This window comes from Mobula birostris, chromosome 2, assembly GCF_030028105.1.
Source record: "Mobula birostris isolate sMobBir1 chromosome 2, sMobBir1.hap1, whole genome shotgun sequence".
NCBI classification, from domain to species: domain Eukaryota; kingdom Metazoa; phylum Chordata; class Chondrichthyes; order Myliobatiformes; family Myliobatidae; genus Mobula; species Mobula birostris.
Window position 1 is genome coordinate 11,286,167 of NC_092371.1, and position 24,309 is coordinate 11,310,475.

At 49.2% G+C, this 24,309-nt stretch overlaps 1 protein-coding gene across 2 annotated transcripts in view; it reads left to right on the forward strand.

Annotated features, from left to right (window-relative positions):
* The window catches only part of mtx1b (metaxin 1b), a 35,861-nt gene extending 26,737 nt beyond the window's left edge, over positions 1-9,124 (forward strand). For both annotated transcript variants that reach the window (XM_072282955.1, XM_072282959.1), the window contains 5 exons: positions 4,624-4,716; positions 4,817-5,002; positions 6,489-6,565; positions 7,740-7,897; positions 8,038-9,124. In XM_072282955.1, coding sequence (XP_072139056.1) covers positions 4,624-4,716; positions 4,817-5,002; positions 6,489-6,565; positions 7,740-7,897; positions 8,038-8,255 — 732 coding nt within the window. In that variant the 3' untranslated portion in view covers positions 8,256-9,124. The remainder of the gene's footprint in view (positions 1-4,623; positions 4,717-4,816; positions 5,003-6,488; positions 6,566-7,739; positions 7,898-8,037) is intronic.
* The last annotated feature ends 15,185 nt before the right edge of the window (positions 9,125-24,309 follow it).

A 24,309-nucleotide genomic window follows, 5' to 3' on the forward strand; every position in this document is an offset into this window, starting at 1 on the left:
TTTTGAGCACCTTCTCCCTTGTAATAGTAATTGCACTCATTTCTCTTCCCTCACCCCCTACAACAGCTGGCATACTGCTAGTGTCTTCCGCAGTGAAGTCCGATGCAAAATACTCATTTAGTTCATCTGCCATCCCCTTGTCCCCCGTTACTATTTCTCCGGCCTCAATTTCTACTGGTCCTATATCCACTCACTTCTCTCTTTTATTTTTTACATACTTGAAAAAGCCTTTACTATCCACTTTGATATTGTTTGCTAGCTTACTTTCATATTTCATCTTTTCCCTCCTAATGATTCTTTTAGTTGCTCTGTGTAGGTTTTTAAAAGCTTCCCAATCCTCTATCTTCCTTCTAATTTTTGCTCTGTTGTATAAGACCATATGACATAAGAGCAGAATTAGGTCATTTGGTCCATCGAGTCTGCTCGTACGCCTTCTCTTTTGCTTTTGCATTCGCTTTGACTTCCCTTGTCAATCTCGGTTGTACTATTTTGCCATTTGAGTATTTCTTTGTTTTTGGAATACATCTATCCTGCACCTTCCTCATTTTTCCCAGAAACTCACGCCGTTGCTGCTGTGCTGTCACCCCTGCCAGCAGCTCCTTCCAACTTACTTTGGCCAACTCCTCTCTCACACCACTGTAATTTCATTTACTCCACTGAAATACTGCTATGTCTGACTTCACTTTCTCCCTATTAAATTTCAAGTTGAACTCAATCATACTGTTATCACTGCCTCCTAAGGGTTCTTTTACCTTAAGCTCCCCAATCACCTCTGGTTCATTACATAACACCCAACCCGGTATAGCTGATCCCCTGTAGCTCAATGACAAACTGCTCTAAAAACCTATCTTGTAGGCATTCAGCAAACTCACTTTCTTCAGATCCATTACCAACCTGATTTTCCCATTTGACCTGCATGTTGAAATCTCCCATGACTATCATAACATTGCCCTTTAGACATGCCTTTTCTATTTCCTGTTGTAATCTGTGGTCCATCTCCCAGCTATTGTTGGGAGGCCTGTATATAACTGTCATCAGTGTCCTTTTACCCCTGCGGTTTCTAAACCCAACCTACAAGGATTCAACATCTTCCGATCCTATGTCACATCTTTCTACTGATTTGATGCCATTCTTTACCAGTAGAGCCACACCACCCCCTCTGCCTACATTCCTATCTTCTGATACAACATGTAACCTCTGACATTCAGCTCCCAACTACAACCATCCTTTGGCCATGATTCAGTGATGGCCACAACACCATACCTGACAATCTGTAATAGTGTAACAAGATCATCCACCTTATTTCTTATACTCCCTGCATTGAGATATAACACTTTAAGTGCTGTATCTGCTACCCTTTTTGATTCTGCATCCCTAATGCACTGATGCTCATCCTGCTGGCTGCAGTTTTGGCCGATGATCTGCCTGCCCTTCCTGGCAGTCTGACTGTGTGCTATCTTTGCTTTCTTACCATCATCCTATCCTGAGTCCCTTCACTCCAGTTCCCACCCCCCTGCCAAACCCTCCCGAACAGCTCTAACAAACCTGTCCATTTCCTCCTCGCTTATCCTAATGAGGCACACTCCACAAAACAAAAACTCACCAGCTACACTATTCCTGCGTCGTCCCTTGCACTCAGGCTTGAGTCTCCTCAAACCCAGTCTCGGAAGGAGTATACAGGAGAACAGACTGAGACAAATTGAGGGCTCTTCTACAAAGAGGTTCGATATTTCACTCCTGGACAAGCGATCCCAGCGAGGGAGTTCGGAGGGGGTCAAAAGTGGGCACTTGTAAAGATTAAGGACAGAATTGGACCGCTCTGCTACACAGTGGAGACTGTGATCGATATCATCTGGAGAGGTATGTGGTCCCTTCGAGTGTCTTCCAAGAGCCTTCCCACTACTGACTTCAGGCTGTCCTGACAGAATTTGTAATTTTCTGGTTTATTCTTAGAGGCCTTCTCAAACAGCAGAACAACATTAGCTATCCTCCAATCCTCTGGTACGTCACCTGTCATTAAGGATGATTTAAATATCTCTGCTCTACAGGGTCTGAGGGAACACCTTGTCAGGCCCTGGAGATTTATCCACCTAATTTGCCTCAAGACAGCAAACGCCTCCTCCTCTGTAATAGGGTCCATGATCTCTCCTGCTTTGCCTCACATCTATAGACTCTGTGTCTGTCTCCCCAGTAAATACAGATGCAAAAAATCCATTGACAATCTCCCCCATCTCTTTTGACTACACACATGGATTACCATTCTGCTCTTCCAGAGGACTAATATTGACTCTTGCAATCCTTTTACTCTTAACATACTGTATCTGTAGAATCCCTTTGGATTCACCTTGACCTTGTCTGCTAGGGCAACCTCATGCCTTCTTTTAATGCCCCTGATTTCATCCATAAGTGTTCTCTTGCATTTCTTATATTCCGTACACACCTCATTTCTCCTAACTGCCTATACCCGCTATGCACCTTACTTTTACTTAACCAGGGCTTCAATATCTCTTGAAAACCAAGGTTCCCTAAACCTGTTATCTTTACCTTTTATTGTGACAGGCACATACAAGCTTTGTACTCTCAAAATTTCACTTTTGAAGGCCTCCCACTTACCAAGTACACCTTTGCCAGAAAACAGCCTGTCCCAAAACCACACTTGCCAGATCTGTTATAATACCATCAGATTTGGCCTTTCTCTAATTTAGAATGTAGATCTCTGGACCAGACCAATCTTTTTCCATATTTACTTAGAATCTAATGGCATTATGATCACTAGATGCAAAGTGTTCCCTAGGCAAACTTCTGTCACCTACCCTGCCTCATTCCCTAATAGCAGATCAAGAATTGCACACTCTCTCATTGGGATTTCAATGTACTGATTAAGGAAACTCTCCTGAAAACATTTGACAAACTATCTCATCTATTCCTTTTACAGTGGAAAGCTAAAATCACCTACTATAACAACCTGTGTGTCTTGTAACAACCTGCTATCTCTCTACAAATTTCTCTAAATTCTGAGGACTGTTTGGGGTGGGGGGGTCTATAATATAGCCCCATTAATGTGGTCATACGTTTCTTAATCCTCAATTCCATCCATAAAGCTTCACTAGACAAGTTCTCCCGTCTGTAGTGATGGAGCATGGCTGTGACAGTTTCCTGACTAATCATGCCAACCATTTAATCCCTCCTGCTCTGTTGTGTAAAAAAAACAACAGAAATCTGGAATATGATCTGCCAGTCCTGCCTCTCCTACAACCAGGTCTCACTAATGACTTCAATATCATTCACAACACGCTGGAGGGCCCCCCACGAATGGTTCCGGCCCGAAACAGCTGATCGTTTCCACGGATGCTGCCCGACCTGCTGAGTTCCTCCAGCGTGTTGTGAGTGTTGCTTTGACCCCAGCATCTGCAGAGTATTTTGTGTTTACGATTCGCTACCCGGCTACAATATCATAATTCCCTGTATAAACCACAGCCTCAACTCATCTGCCTTTCCTACGACAATTTTTGCATTGAAATATACGCAGCTCAGGACATTAGTTGCAAAATGCTCAACCTCTGATTCCAGACTTTGTCTGAGGTCTTAACATCTGTTTGTTGTGGCACTCTGGTTCCCATCCCCCTGCAACTCTAGTTTAAACCCCACCGCCACCCCCACCATGCAGCACTAGCAAACCTTCCCACTAGGATATTAGTCCTCCATCACCATATCTTGCCTTTTCTCCCCCTTCCCTTCCAAGTCACAGAGCCAGACTCAGTGCCAGATATCTGACCACTGTGACTTTCCTCTACTAGTTCATTCCCTGCTCCCCAAACAGTATCCAAAGTTGAAGGGATGGCTACACTGACTGATTAATCCCTTTCTTATTCCTGACTGTCACCCAGTCTCCTGTGTGTAACTGCCTCTCTATGCTGACGAGTGTTGTAGAGCAGAAGGATCTGTGAATATAGATCCATAATTCCTTGTAAGTAGCATCAATTGTAGATAGGGTTGTAAAGAAAGCTTTTGGCACATTGGCTTTCATAACACCAAAGTAGTGAGTACAGGAATTTGATGTTATGTTGAAATTGTATAAGATGTTGGTGAGGTATAATTTGGAGCATGGTGTCCAGTTTTGGTCGCTGACCTACAGGAAAGATGTAAATAAGGTTGAAAGAGTGCAGAGAGAAAAGACCAGGGTGTTGTCTGCATTGAGTACCTGAGCTCAGGGAAAGTTTGAATAGGTTTGGACTTCATTTCCTGGAACATAACAGATTGAAGGGAGATGTGACAGAGGCATACAAAATTATGAAGGGTATAAAAAAGAGTAAATGTAAGCAGGTTTTTTCCTCTAAGGTTGGGAGAGACTACAGCTAGAGGTCATGGGCTAAGGGTGAAAGGTGAAATGTTCTATCAGGGTGGTGAGTACGGAACAAGCTGCCAGTGCAAGTGGTGAATATGTGTTTTATTTCAAAATCTGAGAAATTTGAAGAGGTACATGGATGGAGGGTGTATGAGGGCTGTGGTCTGGGTGCAGGTCGAGGGTACGAGGCAGATTAACTGTTTAGTATGGACTAGATGGGCCAAAGGGCCTGTTTCTGTGATGGAGATGTTTAGTAATCAAACTTTCTTTCCCTGTAGAAGTATAATGCAGACTATGGGCTGTCAGCAACGCAAGGTGCCGACACGATGGCTTTTAGCTCCCTTATCGAGGAGAAGTTACTTCCAGCACTGGTGAGTTCTGCAGCGAACCCTTGCCCGTGCTGTCCGCGATGGCTCCTTGGCCAGGTCTAACCCCTCCTTCCGTTTCTCTCCCCCTGCCACTGCTGGCCAGATCTACACATTTTGGGTGGATTCGAAGAACTACGTGTCGTTCACGCGGCCCTGGTACGGAGAGGCCATCCCGTTCCCACTCAACTTCTTCCTCCTGAACCGTATGCACACCCGCAGTCTGGAGCGTCTCCGTCTCATTAGGGGCGGTTCCTGGCCAGAGAGCGAGGAGCCCGAGGCTGAGGCCGAGGTGGGTAGTGGGACCGACCGATGGGGAGGGCAGTGGGGTTAGGGTTTGATACCATCCTTTACTAGCTGCTGCCCCGGCAAAAGTCAGGAAGTTTCGGAAGGGAAGCCGATTAACACCTTTGTCAACCTCAACAGTATACAGCTGTAGAGTATTCCACCTCGGTGATGACTGCATCACCCTCCAGTAATGCCAGAGGCTGACAATTGTGTCCCACACAGTGTCGCTGGTGATGGCAGAATTGATGGCTTTGTGGCCAAATTTGAGAACGATAGAGGGGCAGGAGGTCTTCAGAAGGACTTGCACAGATTAGGAGAATGGGCAAAAATGTGGCAGATTGAATAGTGTAGGGAGGTGTATGGTCATGCTCCTTGGTAGAAGGAACAAAGATGTGGACTATTTTTTCTAAATGGAGAGTGAAAATTCAGAAATTGGAGGTACAAAGGGACCTGGGAGTCCTTGTGCAGGATTCCCTAAAGGTTAATTTGCAGGTTGAGTCGGTGGTGAGGAAGACAATTCATTTCCAGAGGACTAGGATATAAAAGTTGGGATGTAATGCTGAGACATTGAGGTATTGGTCAAACCACACTTGGAGCAGTTCTGGGCTCCTCATCTAACAAAGGATGTGCTGGCATTGGAAAGGGTTCAGAGGACGTTCACGAGGATTGTTCCAAGAATGAAAGGGTTGGTGTATTGGGAGCGTTTGATGGCTCTGTGTCTGTATTTGCTGAAATTTAGAAGAATGAGGAGGGATCGCATTCAACCTACTGACTATGGAAAGGCGTAGATAAAGTGGATGTGGAGAGGATGTTTTCTATAATGGGAATCTAGGACCAGAGGGCACAAATGCAGAATAGAGGGATGTCCATTTGGAATAGACGTGAGGAATTTCTCAGAGTCAGAGGGTGGTGAATCTGTCAAATTCATTGCTACAGATGGCTGTGGGGGCCAAGTCATTGGGTGTATTTAAAGCAGAGGTTGATAGGTTCTTGATTAGTCAGGGCATCAAAGGTTACGGGGAAAGGCAGGAGAATGGGGTTGAGAGGGAAAGTAAATCAAACGTGATGGAATAGTGTATCAGACTTAATGGGCTGAATGGACTCATTCTACTCCTGTGTCTTGAAACGCAACTACAGTTGTGCTTCCCTGGTCACGCCGCATGTACCCACTGTCTCCCAAATTACCGACATGTCCATCTCTGTCCCCCCCGACCCAACGCAGTTTTACCAGAGACTGTCGACTATCCCATCCTTCCCACCTCTCCCACCCCAAAACCTCAGTGACACCACAATTTGTGTCTCTTCCTCCTCCACCCCTGACCCCAGGGTTGGGTGGGCTGCAGAAACTGGTGATGTGCAGGGGTGGCTCGAGAGGCAATGGGAGGCAGGCATAGGAGACCCTAGGGTGGGCCAGGGAGGTGGGATAAGTGGGCCAGAGACACCAGAGGCAGACAGCAATGACAGACCCTTGCACTACTTTCTGTTTCCAGATCTTCAAGGATGCCTGTGAGTGTCTGACGCTCCTGTCCCAACGACTGGGCTCCAACAAGTTCTTCTTCGGCGATTCGTAAGTGGTTTAATTTCCTCCCTACGCGCTGGCAGCAGCTGGATTCCTTTTCCCTCAGTGTAGCACAGGCACAAGCTTGTATCCGTCAAGCACCATAAGCCTCGTTTCCAATTGTGCACAGACAGGGGAGCTTTGAAAGTAATCGGGAAATTTAAATGGCAGCAAGACATAATCCTTCCCCTCTGACCGGTGCCAAGTGAAATATTTGAAAAAGCACTGAGTTTTCCTAAACATAGATGGCACTGTCAGTACCCAGGGCTGGGTTCTGGAAGGAATCCCACTGCCTGCAACATCCCGAGTCGAGGGCAGGACTGCTCGAGCCGCGTCATCAGCTGTGAGACCGGATGCAGCTTCAAGCTCAAAGCCCAGGAGATCTGCAAGTGGTCCATGCTGACCAAGATGCCTATTGGAGCCTGTCCTGTTTGCCCGTGTTTGGCTCATATCCCTCTGAACTGTTCCTGTCCACGTACCTTTCAAATTTTGTTATTGTACCTGCTTCATGCACGTCTCATTGGGAACGGAAAGCCAGGCTGGACGGGATTTGGAAGCCGCCTGTCCCATTTGAAGGAGTGGTGACAAAGGGGAGCTTGGTGGGGTTGAATTATTTCCAGGGGCGCATTCACAGATTCAAATTGTACTGTCCCTCCCATTTCTTAGTGAACACAGGTCTTTCAGTCCATCCGTACTAACCCCATCCCTCTCCCCCCCCCCCCGTAATCCAATGCCAACTGCTCCTCCCGATATCAGAAGATAAAAGATGAAAAAGATTACCTTTATTTGTCACTGGAACTTGGAATCAGTCAGTGAAATGCAGTGTTTGTGTCAACAACCAACAGAGTTTGAGGATGTGCTGCGGACAGCTGCAAGTGTCACCGTGCTTCTGGCACTAACGTAGCCCACGATTCACTAACCGTAACCCGTATGTCTTTGGATTGTGGTTACTGGGAGAACGTACAAGCTTCTTGCAGACGGCAGGGGGAATCGAACACTAATCGGTAATCATAGAGTGACCAATACTGTCTGAGGATGTGCTGGGGTTGCACTTCCAGCACCAACATAGCAAAGCTCTGCTTTCCTCCCCACAGGTGTAGCCTGGGCCTGGCCTGCGGAGTCGTTCCAGCTTTCAGCTTTGCTTTGTCAGCATTTCTTCTGACGTGCCACCATTTCATTTCAGCCCCAGCTCCCTGGACGCAATAGTGTTTGGCCACTTGGCACCCCTACTGAAGGCAAAACTCCCCAACGGCAAGCTGCAACAGCACCTACGCTCACTGGACAACCTCTGTTCCCTTTGCACCTCCATTCTTGGCCTCTACTTCCCCGATGACGGCTCAGGTACTTCTCTCTCTCTCTCTCTCTCTCTCTCTCTCTCTCTCTCTCTCTCTCTCTCTCTCTCTCTCTTTCGCAGGATCGTTGCTGCGCGTTCTGCCGAGGCTGCCTTGGTCCACCTTTTCATTTTCATCTCCTGCTTTCAGACCCGAGGAACAGCTCGCGGAGGGTGTCCCGGAATAGCCCGGCAGACTCCGAGGAAGACCCCCACAAGAGGCGCAACCAGATCCTGTCGGTGCTGGTGGGGCTGTCGGCCATGCTGGGGTACGCCTTCCTCAGTGGGATCCTGTCCATCCAGCGGGTGGCCCCCCACAACGCGCTCAGGCAGCAGTCTCCCCTGGAGGACGACGAGGAGGGGGAGTGAGGCTGGGACGGGGAGGTGTCGGCGGTGGGGAGAAGGATACCGCTGTCACCGTCTACTGTCCTGGGCAGATGCCAGTGGTCCGGCTCAAACTGACTGTCCGTATACTTACAGGATACAATATTATCTGGAGGTTCAATCATTTGGTAAGCTCAGGGTCTTAAATTCTTCTGCCACAGTTCATAGAACACACAATAGGACAGGAGCTTTGGCCCACAATGTTGTACCGACTTTATAACCACCTCCTCCATCAATCTCACCCTTCACGCCCACATGGGCCAGCATTGTTCTATCTTCCATGCGCTTAAGTCTCCTAAATGCCCCTATTGTATCTGCCTCTACCAGTGAGTTCCTTTGTTATTGCGTTCCATGTACCCACCTCTCCGTGTAAAGAAAAACCTACCCCTGACATCACCCCCACCCCCGCCCCCCATAGAACGATCAGACTGCCATCACTTGGCAAAGTCACAAGGGCTGGCACGTTCAATGAACTGACTTGAGTTCAGAGCCGAGAGTTCAAATCCTGCTGCATGCAGCCGTCGTACCGGTGCAGTACAGTATCCTGGCTGGGTGAGGGTGACGGCGACGGCGCTGTTTAACCCTGCGGCCCCCCGGTGGGGGCACTTGCTGCAGGGTGAGCTTAATCGGGTTGCTGAGGGAGAGGTATTCCAGCGTCGCACAAGGACCTCCTCCCCGGGCCGGAGTGGACGTGTGTGCGGTGCGACACAACACGCCCTGCCGCCGGCCGGCACAGCACGACCGTTTACACGTGGGTGAGGAGGGAGTCGGCAGGCAGTGAACGCACAGGGACGTTGGAGAGTGTGGACAATGTATTTGGAGTGATGGGAATTAAAACACCTACTGTTTACTGAGCCGGCGTTGACTCTGTCTCATTGTGTTTGTCACGTTGTGCATTGAAGCGCACGGTGAACTCCGGCCCTTGCTCCAATTCAAATCAAATCAGGGGATTGTTCCGGGCAGTCGGCCTTGCGCCGCCAGTATCACCGACCCGGACTCGTGTGCCTTTGGAAAGTGGTGGGGAACCGCAGGAGGCCCACGCAGCTGCGGGGGGAACATATACCTCCTTCTGGAAAATTACCCGTGTCGCTGGCGCTGTCGAGTGGTGCACCCACCACCGTGTTACTGCGCTGCCACAGTTGTAGCAGCTGGGACCGTGCGGGCTCCAGACCGGGGTAACCCGACACAAATCGCAGCTCTGGGTCCTGCCGACCCGCCATCGGAGCTCGGAACCGCACGGCACGAATGGCCCACCCGTCAGTACTACCTCTTGGTCAGCAGCCTCGCCCACGCTGCTCGGCTGTCTAGACAGACGGACAGATGCAGAAAAAATAAAACGAGGTCAGAGCAATTCAGCGGGCTCGGGGGACACACAGGATGCGGCGGGGAGGGATTCAGTCAGCGTCTGTGGGGTGGAGGGGGACACACAGGATGCTGGGGGGGGAATTCAGTCAGCGTCTGTGGGGTGGAGGAGGACACGCACAGGATGCCGGGGGGGATTCAGTCAGCGTCTGGGGTGGGGGGGGGGACACACACAGGATGCTGAGGGATTCACTCCGCGGGCCACGCTCGGCAATGTCTGTGGGGGAACACACGGGGATGCCGATAGAACTCGGTGTCTGTGCGGAGATTCGAGGAAGAGTTTTTTTTCATCCAAAACTCTTACTTCCTACCCTGTATCTTCAGTTTTAGACAACTCTGTCATTGGGAAACATTCATTTTTTTAAAAAAATCACATTTCCCCCTTCGTACAACTACCGATGATTGTTCGCGCTACGTTACTGACCTCTTGTTTCTGAAACTTTTAACTGTTCGACTTTTCTTCCCTAGTAGCCACAGACCTCGAGAAAGAATAATACATTTAGCTTCTGGTCTTGAACAATGACACCTCATACCATACCGTTACATTTTTGCCCAGTATCATTTCCTGAGTAATATTTTGGGGCGTCTTACAATGTCAACAATATTCACTGTAGACCTTGTGCTGGGAGGTGACTTTTTTTAAACCAAGGAAAAGGGTTCGATCCTAACTTCCCGTGTGTATGTGTGGGTGGGTGGGTATGGACGGCGGCTAGAGCCGGCGCCCCACAACGACAGCGACCCCGAGTTCCATCCTGACCTGGACGATCCCCTGGGCGCTCCGCATCTTAATGATATCGGCGCCGGTTTATTAATCACCTGATATAAATTGCTCCCTTCCCAGCGTGTGGATGGGGGAGGAGGGGGGCGTGTGAAGAACTTCCAACTGAACAAAAGGAAAAAGTTGCTTTTACAGTTCATTCGGCCCACAAAGCGAGGCCCGAAGGTCAAACGCATCCTGGGGTAAAGTTCGAAGTTGCGAGTCTGAAAATCCGGGCGAAGACTAGAATCTAACAAAAGTACGGCACAGAAACAGGCCCATCTCGTCCATGCCGAACCATTTAAACTGCCCACTCCCATCGACTCGCGCACGGACCATAGCCCTCCATCCCTCTACTATCCATGTACCTACCCTCAGTGGAAAAAGCTTGCTTGCATGTACCCTATCTATAGCCCTCATGATTTTGTATACCTCTATTAAATATCCCCCCCCCCCTCAATCCTGTACGTTCTCAAGAATAAAGTCCCAAACTATTCACTATGTCTGTATAACAGGTCTTCCAGACCCCGCAACATGCTTGTGTAAGTTATCCTACTCACATCTTTCCTGTAGGCCGGTGACGAAAACCGTACACGGCCCTGGGGTTGGATGCCTGCCTCGGTGTGTGACGGGGTGGGATGGGATGGGAAGGGGGCTTGCTTTCGTCTTGTTCGGCTGAACACTGTGGACATGCATGCTGCGCTGGTAGAACTCAGCACACCCTCCTGTGGTTGGCTCTTAACGCAACTTCGCATTTCAGGCTAGTTTCGCAGACATGTGATAATGTATAAGGTTGCTTAAGGTTGTCATAGCGGGGCTGAGGGGGTGATAGGTACGAGCTCCCACTACCTATCAGATGCTCCCAATGGCGTGCGTCGCAAATAGCCTTTGGCAGCCAAGTCCAGCTCCTGGCCTTCGCGTTTGGCGTAGCCGTTTCTACTGACGGGAGAAGGGGTAAAGATGGGCTACTGGCGCCTTCAAACCGGTCGCTTCGGGCAGATGGGGCTCGTCAGCTGTGGTTGGCAGCTTATCTAGGAGAAGGAAAACTCTGATCTCAAACCTCCGCTGCCTTGCCATGTGGAAGGCTTCAGGAGTGAACGTCAAGGAAAAATCTGGAGCTGTATTCTCTCGGCATTGAGTTCAACGCTGACTGGCAACTCCTGCGGCGCTGCCGGTGACAAACTGTATCGGCCTCTGCCGTTCCTGTGGGTTCATCGGGTGTGTGGAGAGGGGGAGCCTGCTACATGGGGAACATTGCTCCCCCTGGCCTGACAGCTAGGACGCAACATACATGGTCGATCCCGACCAACCGAGAGGCCTCACGCTGAGAAGTAAATGAATCTGAATCTGTGGAGACGGGGTTACAAAGGGGTGGGAGAACAGAACAGTTCGTGGCCGTGGGTTAAACGGTTTTGTTATAAATTTTCCATTATTCTAATTTTGAAACGTTTATATAACATCCTTTTAAAATCTGCCAGCCCTGACTGATACATGCAGCACGATTGGACACCAGAGCAGATTCTATTCACATATATAGAACATAGACATCTACAGCACATCACAGGCCCTTCGGCCCACAATGTTGTGCCGACCATGTGACCTACTCTAGAAACTGCCTAGAATTTCCCTACTGCAGAGCCCTCCATTTTTCTAAGCTCCATGTACCTAAGAGGCTCTTAAAGGCCCTATTGTATCCGCCTCCACCACCGTCGCTGGCAGTGCATTCCACACACCTACCACTCTCTATGTGGAAAATCTTACCCCTGACATCATCCCCCTTTTATCTGCTTCCAAAAACCTTAAAACTGTGACCCCTCATGTTAGCCATTTCAACCCCGGGAAACAGCCTCACACTATCCACACGATCAATGCCTCTCATCATCTTATATACCTCTATCAGGTCACCTCTCATCCTCCGTCACACCCAGGAGAAAAGGCCAAGTTTACTTAACCTATTCTCATAAGACATGCTCTCCAATCCAGGCAACATCCTTGTCAATCTCCTATGCACCCTTTCTATAGTTTCCACATCCTTCCTGTAGTGAGGTGACCAGAACTGAGCACAGTACTCCACGTGGAATCTGACCAAGGTCTTGTATAGCTGTAACATCACCTCACGGATCTTGAACTCAATCCCCCAGTTGATGAAGGCCAACACACCATACGCCTTCTTAACAACACTGTCAATCTGTGCAGCAGCTTTGAGTGTCCTATGGACGTGGACTCCAAAATTTCCCTGATCCTTCACACTGACTAGAGTCTTACCATTAATATTATATTCTGTCTTCAAATTTGACCTTCCAAAATGAACCATTTCACACTTATCGGGGTTGAAGTCCATCTGCCACTTCTCAGCCCAGTTCTGCATCCTATTGATGTCTCGCTGTAACCTCTGACAACCATCCAGACTATTTACAACATCCCCAACCTTTGTGTCATCAGCAAACTTACTAACCCACCTTTTTACTTCTTCATCCAGGTCATTTATAAAAATCACAAAGAGGAGGGGTCCCAGAACAGATCCCTATGGAACACCACTGGTCACTGGCCTCCATGCTGAATATGAGCCAACCACAACCACCTTTTGCCTTCTGTGGGCAAGCCAGTTCCGTATCCACAAAGCAAGGTCTCCTTGGATCCCATGCCTCCTTACTTTCTGAATGAGCCTTGCATAGGGAACCTTGTCAAATCCCTTGCTAAAATCCATATACACTACATCCATTGCTCCACCTGCATCTATGTGTTTTGTTACATCCTCAAATAATTCAATCAGGTTTGTAAGGCACGACCTACCTTTGACAAAGCCACGCTGACCATCCGTAATCAGATCATAAACTTTGCTATAGACTTTCCCAGGGAATGGATTCACTGACACAGTTCCAACCTCTGTGGGTTCTACAGCAGAGGGGAGAAGTTACAGGTCTCTTCACACACACACACACACACACACACACACACACACACACAGTGAAGCCGGTACTCAAGAACCCAGTTAATCATCGCAGAAGATTGTGCATATGCTGGAAATTCAGATGCTGGAGAAACTCAGCAAGTCAGGAAGCATTTATGGACGTAAGGGAATAAGCAGTTGACATCTCGGTCCGAAACATTGACTGCTTGTTTTTCCCTCCTCATACATGCTGCCTGACCTGATGAGTTCCTCTAGCGTTTTTTGTGTGTTGTTGCTCTGGATTTCCGGCATCTGCAGAATCTCTTGTGTTGAAAATTTCACCGCGCCCGGCTGAAGGAGGGACAATGCTGCCACCTGCTGGGCGAGGCAGAAAGCGCAGTAGCGAGCGCGACGGCACGCAATTCAACATTGAATATCATCTCGAAGGATAGTTGAACCCTTCGAGTTGTGACGGCCGCATTACAGAAAGGATGTGGGATATTTGGAGAGGGTGCTGGACTGGGTTATGGCATCCCTCGAACAGGATACCACTAAGGCGCACAAGGCCATTGTCTTCCGCACCATCACCGACCTTATTAATTCTGGAGATCTCCCATCCACTGCCGCCAATCTCATCGTGCTCGCACCCCGCACCTCCCGTTTTTACCTCCTACCCAGGATCCACAAACCTGTCTGTCCAGGTAGACCCATTGTTTCTGTTTGTTGCTGCCCCACTGAACTCATATAGGCATACCTCGACTCTGTTTTATCCCCCCTAGTTCAGTCCCTTCCTACCTACATCTGTGACACTTCACACGCTCTGGATCTTTTCAATGATTTCAAGTTCCCTGGCCGCCATCATCTTATTTTCACGATGGATGTCCACTCCCTCTACACCTCCATCCCCGTTTCTTTCTGGACACCAGACCCAACCAGTTCCCCTCCACTCTTCTCCGTCTAGCGGAACGTGTCCTCACTCTAAATAATTTCTCCTTTGACTCCTCCCTCCTCCTTCAAATAAAAGGGTAGCCAAGGGCACCCACATGGGTCCCAGCTATGCCTGGCTTTTTGTCGGCTACGTGGAACAGTCTGTGTTCCAAGCCTAGACTGGCGACCGTCCTGCACCTTTCCTCCGCTACATCGACGACTGCATTGGTGCTGCTTCCTGCACACAGACTGAATTCGTCGATTTCATCCACTTTACCTCCAACTTCCACCTTGCCCTTAAATTAACCTGGTCCATTTCCGACACCTCCCTCCGCTTTCTCGATCTCTCTGTCTCTGTCTCTGAAGACAGCTTATCTACTGATGTGTATTACAACTAACTGGACGACACCTCTTCCCACCCTGTTACTTGTAAAAATGCCCTTCTTTCCCCTTCTTTCAATTCCTCCATCTCCGCTACATCTGCTCTGGGATGAGGCTTTTCTTTCTAGAAGGAAGTAGATGTCCTTCTTTTCAAAGAAAGTGGGCCCAGAATTATTTCTCTGAAACCTCCGCCATCTCCGATGGGATTCCCCCCCCCCCTCACTTTCTGCTTTCCGCAGGGATCACTCCCTACATGACTCCCTTGTCCATTCATCCCTCCCCACTGATCTCCCTCCTGGTATTTATCCTTGCAAGTGGAACAAGTGCTACACCCACCTGCCCCTATACCTCCTCCCTCACTATCAATTCAGGGCCCCAAACAGTCCTTCCAGGTGAGGCGACACTTCACCTGTGAGTCTGATGGGGCTATCTACTGTGGCTGGTGCTCCCGGTGTGGCCTCTTGTATATCCGTGAGACCCAATGTAGATTGGGAGACGGCTTTGCTGAACACCTATGCTGCATCTGCCTGAAAAAGCGAGATCTTCCAGGGGCCACCCATTCCGACATATCAGTCCATGTTCTCCTCTACTGTCACAATGAAGCCACACTTAGGCTGGAGGAGCAACTGTTTGGGTGGACTCCACCCTGATAGCATGAACATCGATTTCTCGACCTTCCAGTAATACTGCCCCCCACCCCTTACCATTCCCCAATCCTCATTCCCTCTCTCACCTTATCTCCTGACCTGCCCATCACCTCTCTGTGGTTCTCCTCCCCCTTCCATGGCCTTCTGACCTCTCCATTAGATTGCCCCTTCTCCAGCCCTGTATCTCTTTCACCGGTCAACTTCCCAGCTCTTTACTTCACCACTCCCAGTTTCATCTATCGCCTTGTGTTTCTTCCTCCCCTCCCCGCACCTTCTAACTCTGAATGCTCATCTTTTTTTCTCTCCAGCCCTGCCGAAGGGTCGACTCTCGGCCGGAAACATTGCCTATATTCTTTTCCATAGATGCCACCTGGGCTGCTGTGTTCCTCCAGCATTTTGTGTGTGCTACTTGGACTTCCAGCATCTGCAGATTTTCTCTTGTTTGTGATTGGACAAACAGTGGATTGTTTTCATAGTCAAAATTGAATCAGGTTTAATGGCACTGACCTGTCTTGAAATTTGATGTTTGGTGTTATGAGACCATAAGATATAGGTGCAGAATTAGATCATTTGGCCTATCGAGTCTCCTCTGCCATTTCATAGTTAAATTAAGAGGTGCAAAAAGATTTTTTTAAAAAGTAGTGAGGTAGTGTTCATGGGTTCAATATCCTTTCTGAAATTGAGTAGCAGAGGGGAAGCTGTTCCTGAATTGTTGAGTGTGCCTTCCAGCCCCTGTACCTCCTCCCTGATGGTACCAATGAGAAGAGGACACATCCTGGATGGTGGGGTCTTTAATTGACAGATGCCACCTTTTTGAGACACTGCTCCTTGAAGATGTCTTGGACACCAGGGAGGCTAGTGCCCAGGGAGAAACTGTCTGTTTACAAGTCTCTGCAGCTTATTTTGATCCTGTGCAGATTATCTGGAGGGGCAGGACAGGGACTCCACACCAGACTGTCACACAGCCAGTCAGAATGCTCTCCACGGTACACCTGTAGAAATTTGAGTGTGTCTTTGATGACACACAAACTCGACTCGGCCGTTGTGCCTTCTTTGTAGCTGCATCGATGTGTTGGGCCCAGGTTAGACCCTCAGAGATCCTGACACCCAGGAACATGAAGCTGCTCACTCTCTCCACTTTCAAAGTGAGTGTAAAAGGTGTTGAACTCATTAAGAGAAGTGAAGCATCATGGCCATTCATGATGCTAGGTTACATTTTGAAGGAAGATGGCCTGCAAATCCTGATAGAGATGATGTGCATCCAATTTGTTCAGAAATGTTCCTTTGCTCTTGAGACAGCCCTCCTAAAGCCATTTTTGGACTAATAAACACACCAGGCTTCCAGCCAGGTATTGATGACATTTCGATGACAAACTCTGCCATCTTCATCAGGACCTGTATGGTCCTGGATCTCCAGACTTGACTGCTGTAGTCCTTGACAAACTACGAATCTCCTGGTTCATCCACAGCTTTTGATTTAGGTATGTATTGCATGTTCTTGTAGGTACACACTTATCCCATAGAACATGGAAACAGCCCATTCAGCCCATCTATTATTGTGTCTGGTCCCCCACCTGGACCACAGCCCTCCCATCCATGTACCTATCCAAACTGCCCTTAAATGTTGACATCAAACCCACGTTCAGCACTTGTGCTGGTAGCTCATTCCACACTCTCACCACAACTCAGAGTGAAGAAGTTCCCCCTCAGGTTCTCATTGAAGTTCACTCCTCACCCTTAACCCATGACCTCTAGTTGCAGTCTCACCAAACGCAGTGGGAAAAGCCTGCTCACGTTTACCGTCTAAACCCCTCATAATTGTGTGGAGTGTCAGAGGCCGAGAGGAGACCAGAGAAAAGTTTATAAAACAACACTAGGCAAGAGATAAAGTAGAAAGTCAAAATCTTACTCTCCAGGGTAAGAACGTTTAGTAAAAGGCATAGGTTTCAGGGAAGAAGGGGACTGTTTTAGGACTTTGTAAGCAAAGAGTGTTAGGTGTTTCTTCTCACAGACCCGTCTGTCTTTTGCCTCGTCTGCTGGTCCTCACACTACTGCTAACAGGTCGAGCAGATTGCTGGGGGCTCTCCAGTCAGGCAGCATCTATGGATAGGGATGGACAGTCAACATTTTGTGTCGCGACCCTCCATCTAGGCTGAACAAGGTGGAACAAGTGATACGTGGGTCCAGGTGAGGAAGGGGCAGAATAGTGAGAGAGGCTGGGAGGTGACAGGTGGAAGCAAGAAAAGACTGGAAATAGTGGGAAATAAAGGGGGGGGGAGGGAAAAGGGAACAGTAGGAGGGGGAGGGGACCCAGTGGGTGATATGTGGAGCAAATGGAGAAGAGAAAAGAAGCGGGGAGCAGGGGCTGGGGGTGTGATAGGCAGATGAGGAGGGGTGAGTGGGAACAGTGACAGAGGATGGATCCAGGTGAGGAGTAATGATAAGCAGCTGGAGGAGGAGTGAATGGTGAGAGGTGGTGTGGATCTAGGTGAGGGAGGGGGATAGGCAGATAGGGGGGAGTGGGAATAATGACAGAGGCTGGGAGGTGATGGGTCACTCCAGTTGGAGGGAGGTGGGTGATGAGCAGATGGAGGAGGGGGAGTGGAAATACCAACAGAGGCTGGGAGTTGATGAGTGGATACAGTTGAGGGGATGTGATGGACAGATGGGGGGGGAGGAGGTGGGAATAATGACAGAGGCTGGGAGGTGACAGATGAAAGATGCTGGAATCTGAGAGGAGAGGAGGAAATGAGAAACAGGAGATTGGGAGAGGAGGGACCCAGTGGGAGGGGAAGAATATGTGGGTGATGGGCAGATGGAGTGGGTAGTGACGGGGTGAATATGTGGGTGACGGGCAGATGGAGTGGGCAGTGACGGGGTGAAGGAGAGGCTGAGGTGGGTATAGATGGAGCCGGGTGAATCAGGACGAGAGAGAACAGGACAGAGAGGGAGCAGGTGACCTGACAGGTGAGGTAGGGAATGGAATTTATCTGACAGGGTGAAACAATACTTCCAACAGATGCACAGGAATGCAAGAGGCTGCGGAGAAAACTTCGCACTTTATTCATCTACCCGCACTGCATTTCCTCTGTAACACTCTATCATGCTGTTTTCTCCATTTGTACTGTCTTGCCCTGATGTCCTGCTCACCCAGGGAAACTGAACGCGCAAAACATTGCCTCTCCTTTCCCAGTGTAGTGGATCGCCGTGTGGTCACTGTCTGGCCTGCTAGGCAAGAGGCAACTGCAAATGGCCTCTCCTACATTACTGCGTCTGTACTACACCTTCTCGCTGGAGCCCCCCCCCCCCCCGTTTCCAGCGAGCTTGATACGTTCTGGCTCGACCGAGTGTCCGGCAGTATAACGGCGGTAGGCTGGGCTCATTAGCCTTGGTTGGCAGCCAGCCTAAGGGAAGGACAACTCTGAATCCAAACCCAGGGAGGTGGGGCTCATTAGCCTTGTCAGGCCATGCCTAACCAAAGCTCGTTTCCATTTCCCCCAGTTGTCTAGCCACAGTCAACGGGCATCCTCAAATGCAGTCGAACAACAACTAAAAGGAAAAGTGCATACCTGCCTCACAAGGAGTGCAAGGACTACAGCTCGCATGCTGGAACATCAGGACCATGCTCGATACAGCAGACAGTGGTTGTCCAGAAAGACGATCCGCTCTAGTTGCGCATGAACTTTCAAGGCTGAATGTCGACATCGCTGCTCTCAGTGAAGTCCGCTTCCCAGAGGAAGGCAACCTGCAAGAACATGGCGCCAGCTACACCCTCTACTGGTCAGGCAAGTCAGAGACTGAGAGACGCCTTCCTGGTGTTGGCTTTATGGTCAGGAACTCCATTGCCTCCAAACTTGAAAAACTGCCAACGGGTCACTCCAACCGCATCATCTCCATGCACCTCCCACTTCGAACCAAGCAGCATGCCACACTCTTCAAGGGATCCTGCAGAAAAGGACAAGTTTTACACTGATCTGCATAACCTTGTGCGGAACGCCCCTGCAGACAACAAGGTCTTCATCCTTGGTGAATTCAATGCCAGGATAGGCCAAGATTCAGAAGCCTGGAAAGGAGTACTTGGCAAACATGGTGTTGGAAACTGCAACGATAACGGGCGCCTTCTGTTAGAGTTTTGCGTGGAGCAGCAACTCACCATCACTAGCACCATTTTCCAGCAAAAGACAGTCTGAAGACAACCTGGATGCATCCTTGGTCCAAGCACTGGCACCTCATAGACTACATCTTGGTGCGCCAGAGAGACCTTCGGGACGTCTTACTCACCTGAGTGATGCCCAACGCAGAGTGTCATATGGACCATTGTCTTGTCCACTGCAAACTCAGTCTCCATTTCAAACCCAAGCCAAAGAGAGGAGGCGCTCCAGGGAAGAAGTTTCAGGTTGGCAACCTCCAGTCAGCTGAACTGAACCCTTCCCAATAGGCAATGGAGTGAAGCAAGGCTGCGTCCTCACGCCGATTCTCTTCACCATCTTCTTCAGCCTGATACTCAAAAGGGCCACAGAAGACCTTGATGACAAGGACGGTGTCTACATCCGATACCGCACGGATGGCAGCCTGTTCAACCTGAGGCAACTACAGTCCCACACCAAGACATTGGAGCAACTCATCCCAGAGCTACTCTTCACCGACAATGCTGCCCTTGTTGCCCACACAGAGACAGCCCTGCAGCGTATAACATCCTGCTTTGCAGAGGCTGCCGAGCTCTTCAGACTGGAAGTCAGCTTGAAGAAGACAGAAGTTCTCCAACAGCCCGCACCTCAGGAAGATTACCACCCTCCTTGCATCACCATCGGTGAGGTAGAGCTGAAGACAGTCCACCAGTTCAGCTGCCTAGGGTGCACCATCTCGTCAGCTGCCAGGATCAACAATGAGATTGACAACAGACTGGCAAAGGCAAACAGCGCATTCAGCAGGCTGTACAAAAGAATCTGGAACAACAAGCATTTGAAGAAAGGCACAAAGATCAGCGTGTACAGAGCCATTGTACTGAGCCCCCTCCTGTACAGCTCCGAGTCATGGGTCACCTACCATCACCACCTACGACTCCTTGAGCGTTTCCACCAGCGCTGCCTCCACACCATCCTCAACATCCACTGGAGTGACTTCGTCACCAACATCGAAGTCCTCAAACAGGCAAAGGTCACCGGATCGAGGCCATGCTGTTGAAGACGCAGCTGCGCTGGGCAGGACACGTCTCCAGGATGGAGGATCATCGCCTAGCCAAGATTGTGCTGTATGGCGAACTCTCCACTGGCCACCGTGACAGAGGGGCACCGAAGAAGTGGTACAAGAACTCTCTGAAGAAATCCCTTGGTGCCTGTCACATTGACCATGGGCCAGTGGTCTACTCTAGTCTCTGATCGCGAGGCCTGGCAACACACCATTCACCAGTCTGTCTCCTCCTTCAAGAACGCACGCAGGACTGGCATTGAGGACAAAAGGAGAAGGAGGAAGAACCGTGACACAGCAGCACCAAACCCAGAACAGAATTTCCCTTGAGCCGCTGTGGCCGGGCCTGCCTGTCCCGAATTGGCCTCGTCAGCCACCAGCGAGCCTGCAGAAGACGTGGGCAGCCCCCTTCCAAAATCTTCGTTAGCGAAGCCAATCCATGAAATGACAAAGATTTCCAGACAACAGCAAACTCGTATCCACCACGAACGGGCAAGATTTCCCAGTGGCCTCCATTTCCTGTTCCAACATGTCTGTCCCTGGCCTCTTCTGCTGCCAGGATGAGGCCAAACTCAGCTTGGAGGAGCAGCACTACATATTCTGTCTGGGTAGTCTCCAAGCTGACGGCATGAACTTTGATTTCGCCAACTTCTGGCCTCTCTCCCTTTTCATTTTCCATTCCTCATTTTGGCTCCACTCTCACCCGTTCTCTTCTTCTTCCCTTTCTCCCATGGTCCACTCTGTATTCCTGTCACATTCCTTCTTCTTCAGCCTTTTACCTCTTCCACCCATCAGCTCCCAGCTTCTGACTTCAACCCCCCGCCCCTCCCCACCCACACCTCCTTATTCGGGCTTCTTCCCCCTCCCTTTCCAGCTCTGATGAAGGGTCCCAGCCCAAAACAATGACTGTTTATTTCCCTCCACAGATGCTGCCTGACCTGCTGCGCCCCTACAGCACTTTGGGTGTGTGACAGCTTTTCACTCTATCTTGGGAGACTTTATTTTATCTTACTAAGAGACACAGCATATCTCTTTCCCAGCCGACACCGTCCATTTACGCCCACGTGATCAATTAACCCACTAACTCCTGCGTCTTTGGACTGTGGGAGAAATCTTGTACAGTCACAGGGAGAACGTACAAACTCCTTACAGACAGCGGTGGAATTGAACTGGGGTTGCTGCTGCTGTAAAAATGTTACACTCACCACTAAGCAACCCAATAATAAACCAATTATCAATTCTCTCTTCTTGCTCCCAGTTAGAATTGGCTCAGCAATTCATCAGGCAGATAAGCAATCTTCTGGGTCATTTATGGCCCGCTGTTAAACAAGGGAACACACATCAAAGTTGCTGGTGAACGCAGCAGGCCAGGCAGCATCTCTAGGAAGAGGTACAGTTGACGTTTCAGGCCAAGACCCTTCATCAGGACTAACTGAAAGAAGAGCTAGTGAGAGATTTGAAAGTGGGAGGGGGGAGGGGGAGGGGGAGATCCGAAATGATAGGAGATAGGAGAAGACCCCTTGCCCATGGGATTTCGGATCTCCCCCTCCCCCTTCCACTTTCAAATCTCTTACTAGCTCTTCTTTCAGTTAGTACTAATGAAGGGTCTCGGCCTGAAACGTCGACTGTACCTCTTCCTAGAGATGCTGCCTGGCCTGCTGTGTTCACCAGCAACTTTTTTGTGTGTTGCTTGAAATTCCAGCATCTGCAGATTTCCTCGTGTTTGCGTTTTTAAACAGGGCACAAAGTTAACATGGACGTTTTCCATCACAAGGGTGCAGTGCTTGGCGTTTGCCAGTAGAGGGCAGAATGCATTCACTTGCAGCAAGATTCCACTCACCACCCATAGACTATAAAACATCAGAGCAGAATTAGGCCATTTGGCCCATGAAGTCTGCTCCACCATTCCATCATGGCTGATATATTGTCCATCAACCCCATTCTTCTGTCTTCTCCCCGCAACCTTTGATGCCCTGACTAATCAAGTACCTAACAATCTCCACTTTAAGTATACCCAACAATCTCCACTTTAAGTATACCCAATGACTTGGTATCTATAGCCATCTGTGGCAAGGAATTTCTCCGATTCACTACCCTCTGAGTAAAGAAATTCCTCATCTTTGTTACAAAGGGACATCCTTGTATTCTGAGCTGTGCCCTCTGGTCCTAGACTCACCCTCTCCACATTCACTGTCTAGGCATTTCAATATTCAACAGGTTTAAAATGAGATCCCCCACCCCCACCCTTCTAAACTCCAGCAAGTACAGGCTCAGAGCCATCAAATGCGCTTCATAAATTAACACTTCATCCCTGAGATCATTCTCCATCAGCCTCCTCTGGACCTTAAAGTTTCTTCCAATTATTTTAAAAACATGTCCTCTTGTATTAGACATTGCCATCCTGGGAAAAATGTGCTGACAGGTGACTGGCGACTATCTTTTTTGCTTCTTATACTCCTCTATCATATCACCTCCCACCTTCCTTCACTCCAACCAGCCGGAAACCCAAATGCCTGCCACAGCGGCTCACCAGTACTTGGCGCTCACTGTGTGGTCTCTTCTCCACAACGGAGATACCAAATGACAGCACACTTACAGAGTATTGTGAACAGATTTATTCATTCAGAGACACAGTCAGAACAGGCCCTTGCAGCCCAACAAACTGCACGGCCCAGTCACCCACTGAATTAACCTTCGCCTATCACAGGACAATTTACAATGACTAATTAACCTACTAATCCTGGGAATGTGGCAGGAAACCGGAGCACCTGGAGGAAACCCACATGAACACAGAAGGGAGCATGCACACTTGCTTTGAGGATTGGAATTGAACGCTGATGCCCCGAGCTGTAACAGCAACGCCACTGTGGCTGCCTTATCCAAGAAAGGATGTGCTGGCATTGGAGAGGTTCCAAAGGAGGCTCACGAGAATTATCCTGGGAATAAAAGGGTTAATATATGAGGAGTGTTTGATGGTTATGGACCTGCACTCACTGGAGTTTAGAAAAATGGGTGGGGGGGGGGTAGAGGGAATCTCATTGAAGCCTACCAAACATTGAAGGGCCTAGATAGGGTGGATGTGGAGAGGATGTTTCCTGCAGTGGGGGAGTCTAGGACCAGAGGGCAGAGTCTCAGAATAAACATCCATTTTGAACAGAGATCTGAGGAACTCCTTTAGTTGAATTGAATTGACTTTATTTCTTATATCCTTCACATACACCTGTAAAAATCTTTACATTACATCTCTGTCTGAATGTGCAATCACAGTAATTTATAATAAATAGTATGCACAACAGGACAGTCAATATAGCTTAGAAGTGCAATCATGTCAGTATGAATTTATCAGTCTGATGGTCAGGTGGAAGAAGCTGTCCTGGAGCCTGCTGGTCCTGGCTTTTATGCTGCGGTACCATTTCCCGGATGGTAGCAGCTGGAACATTTGTGGTTGGGGTGCCTCGGGTCCCCAATGATCCTTCGGGCCCTTTTTACACACCTGTCTTTGTAAATGTCCTGAATAGTGGGAAGTTCACATCTACAGATGCACTGGGCTGTCCGCACCACTCTCCGCAGAGTCCTGCGATTGAGGGAAGTACAGTTCCCACACCAGGTAGTGATGCAGACAGTCAGGATGTTCTCAACTGTGCCCCTGTAGAAAGTCCTTAGGATTTGGGGACTCATAACAAACTTCTTCAACCATCTGAAGTGAAAGAGACGCTGTTGTGCTTTTTCACCACACAGCCGGTACGTACAGACCATGTGAGATCCTTGGTGATGAGTATACCGAGGAACTTGAAGCTGTTCACCCTCTCAACCTCAGAGCCATTGAAGTCAATAGTGATGAGACTGCCTCCATTCCTCCTGTAGTCCACAACTAGCTCCTTTGTTTTT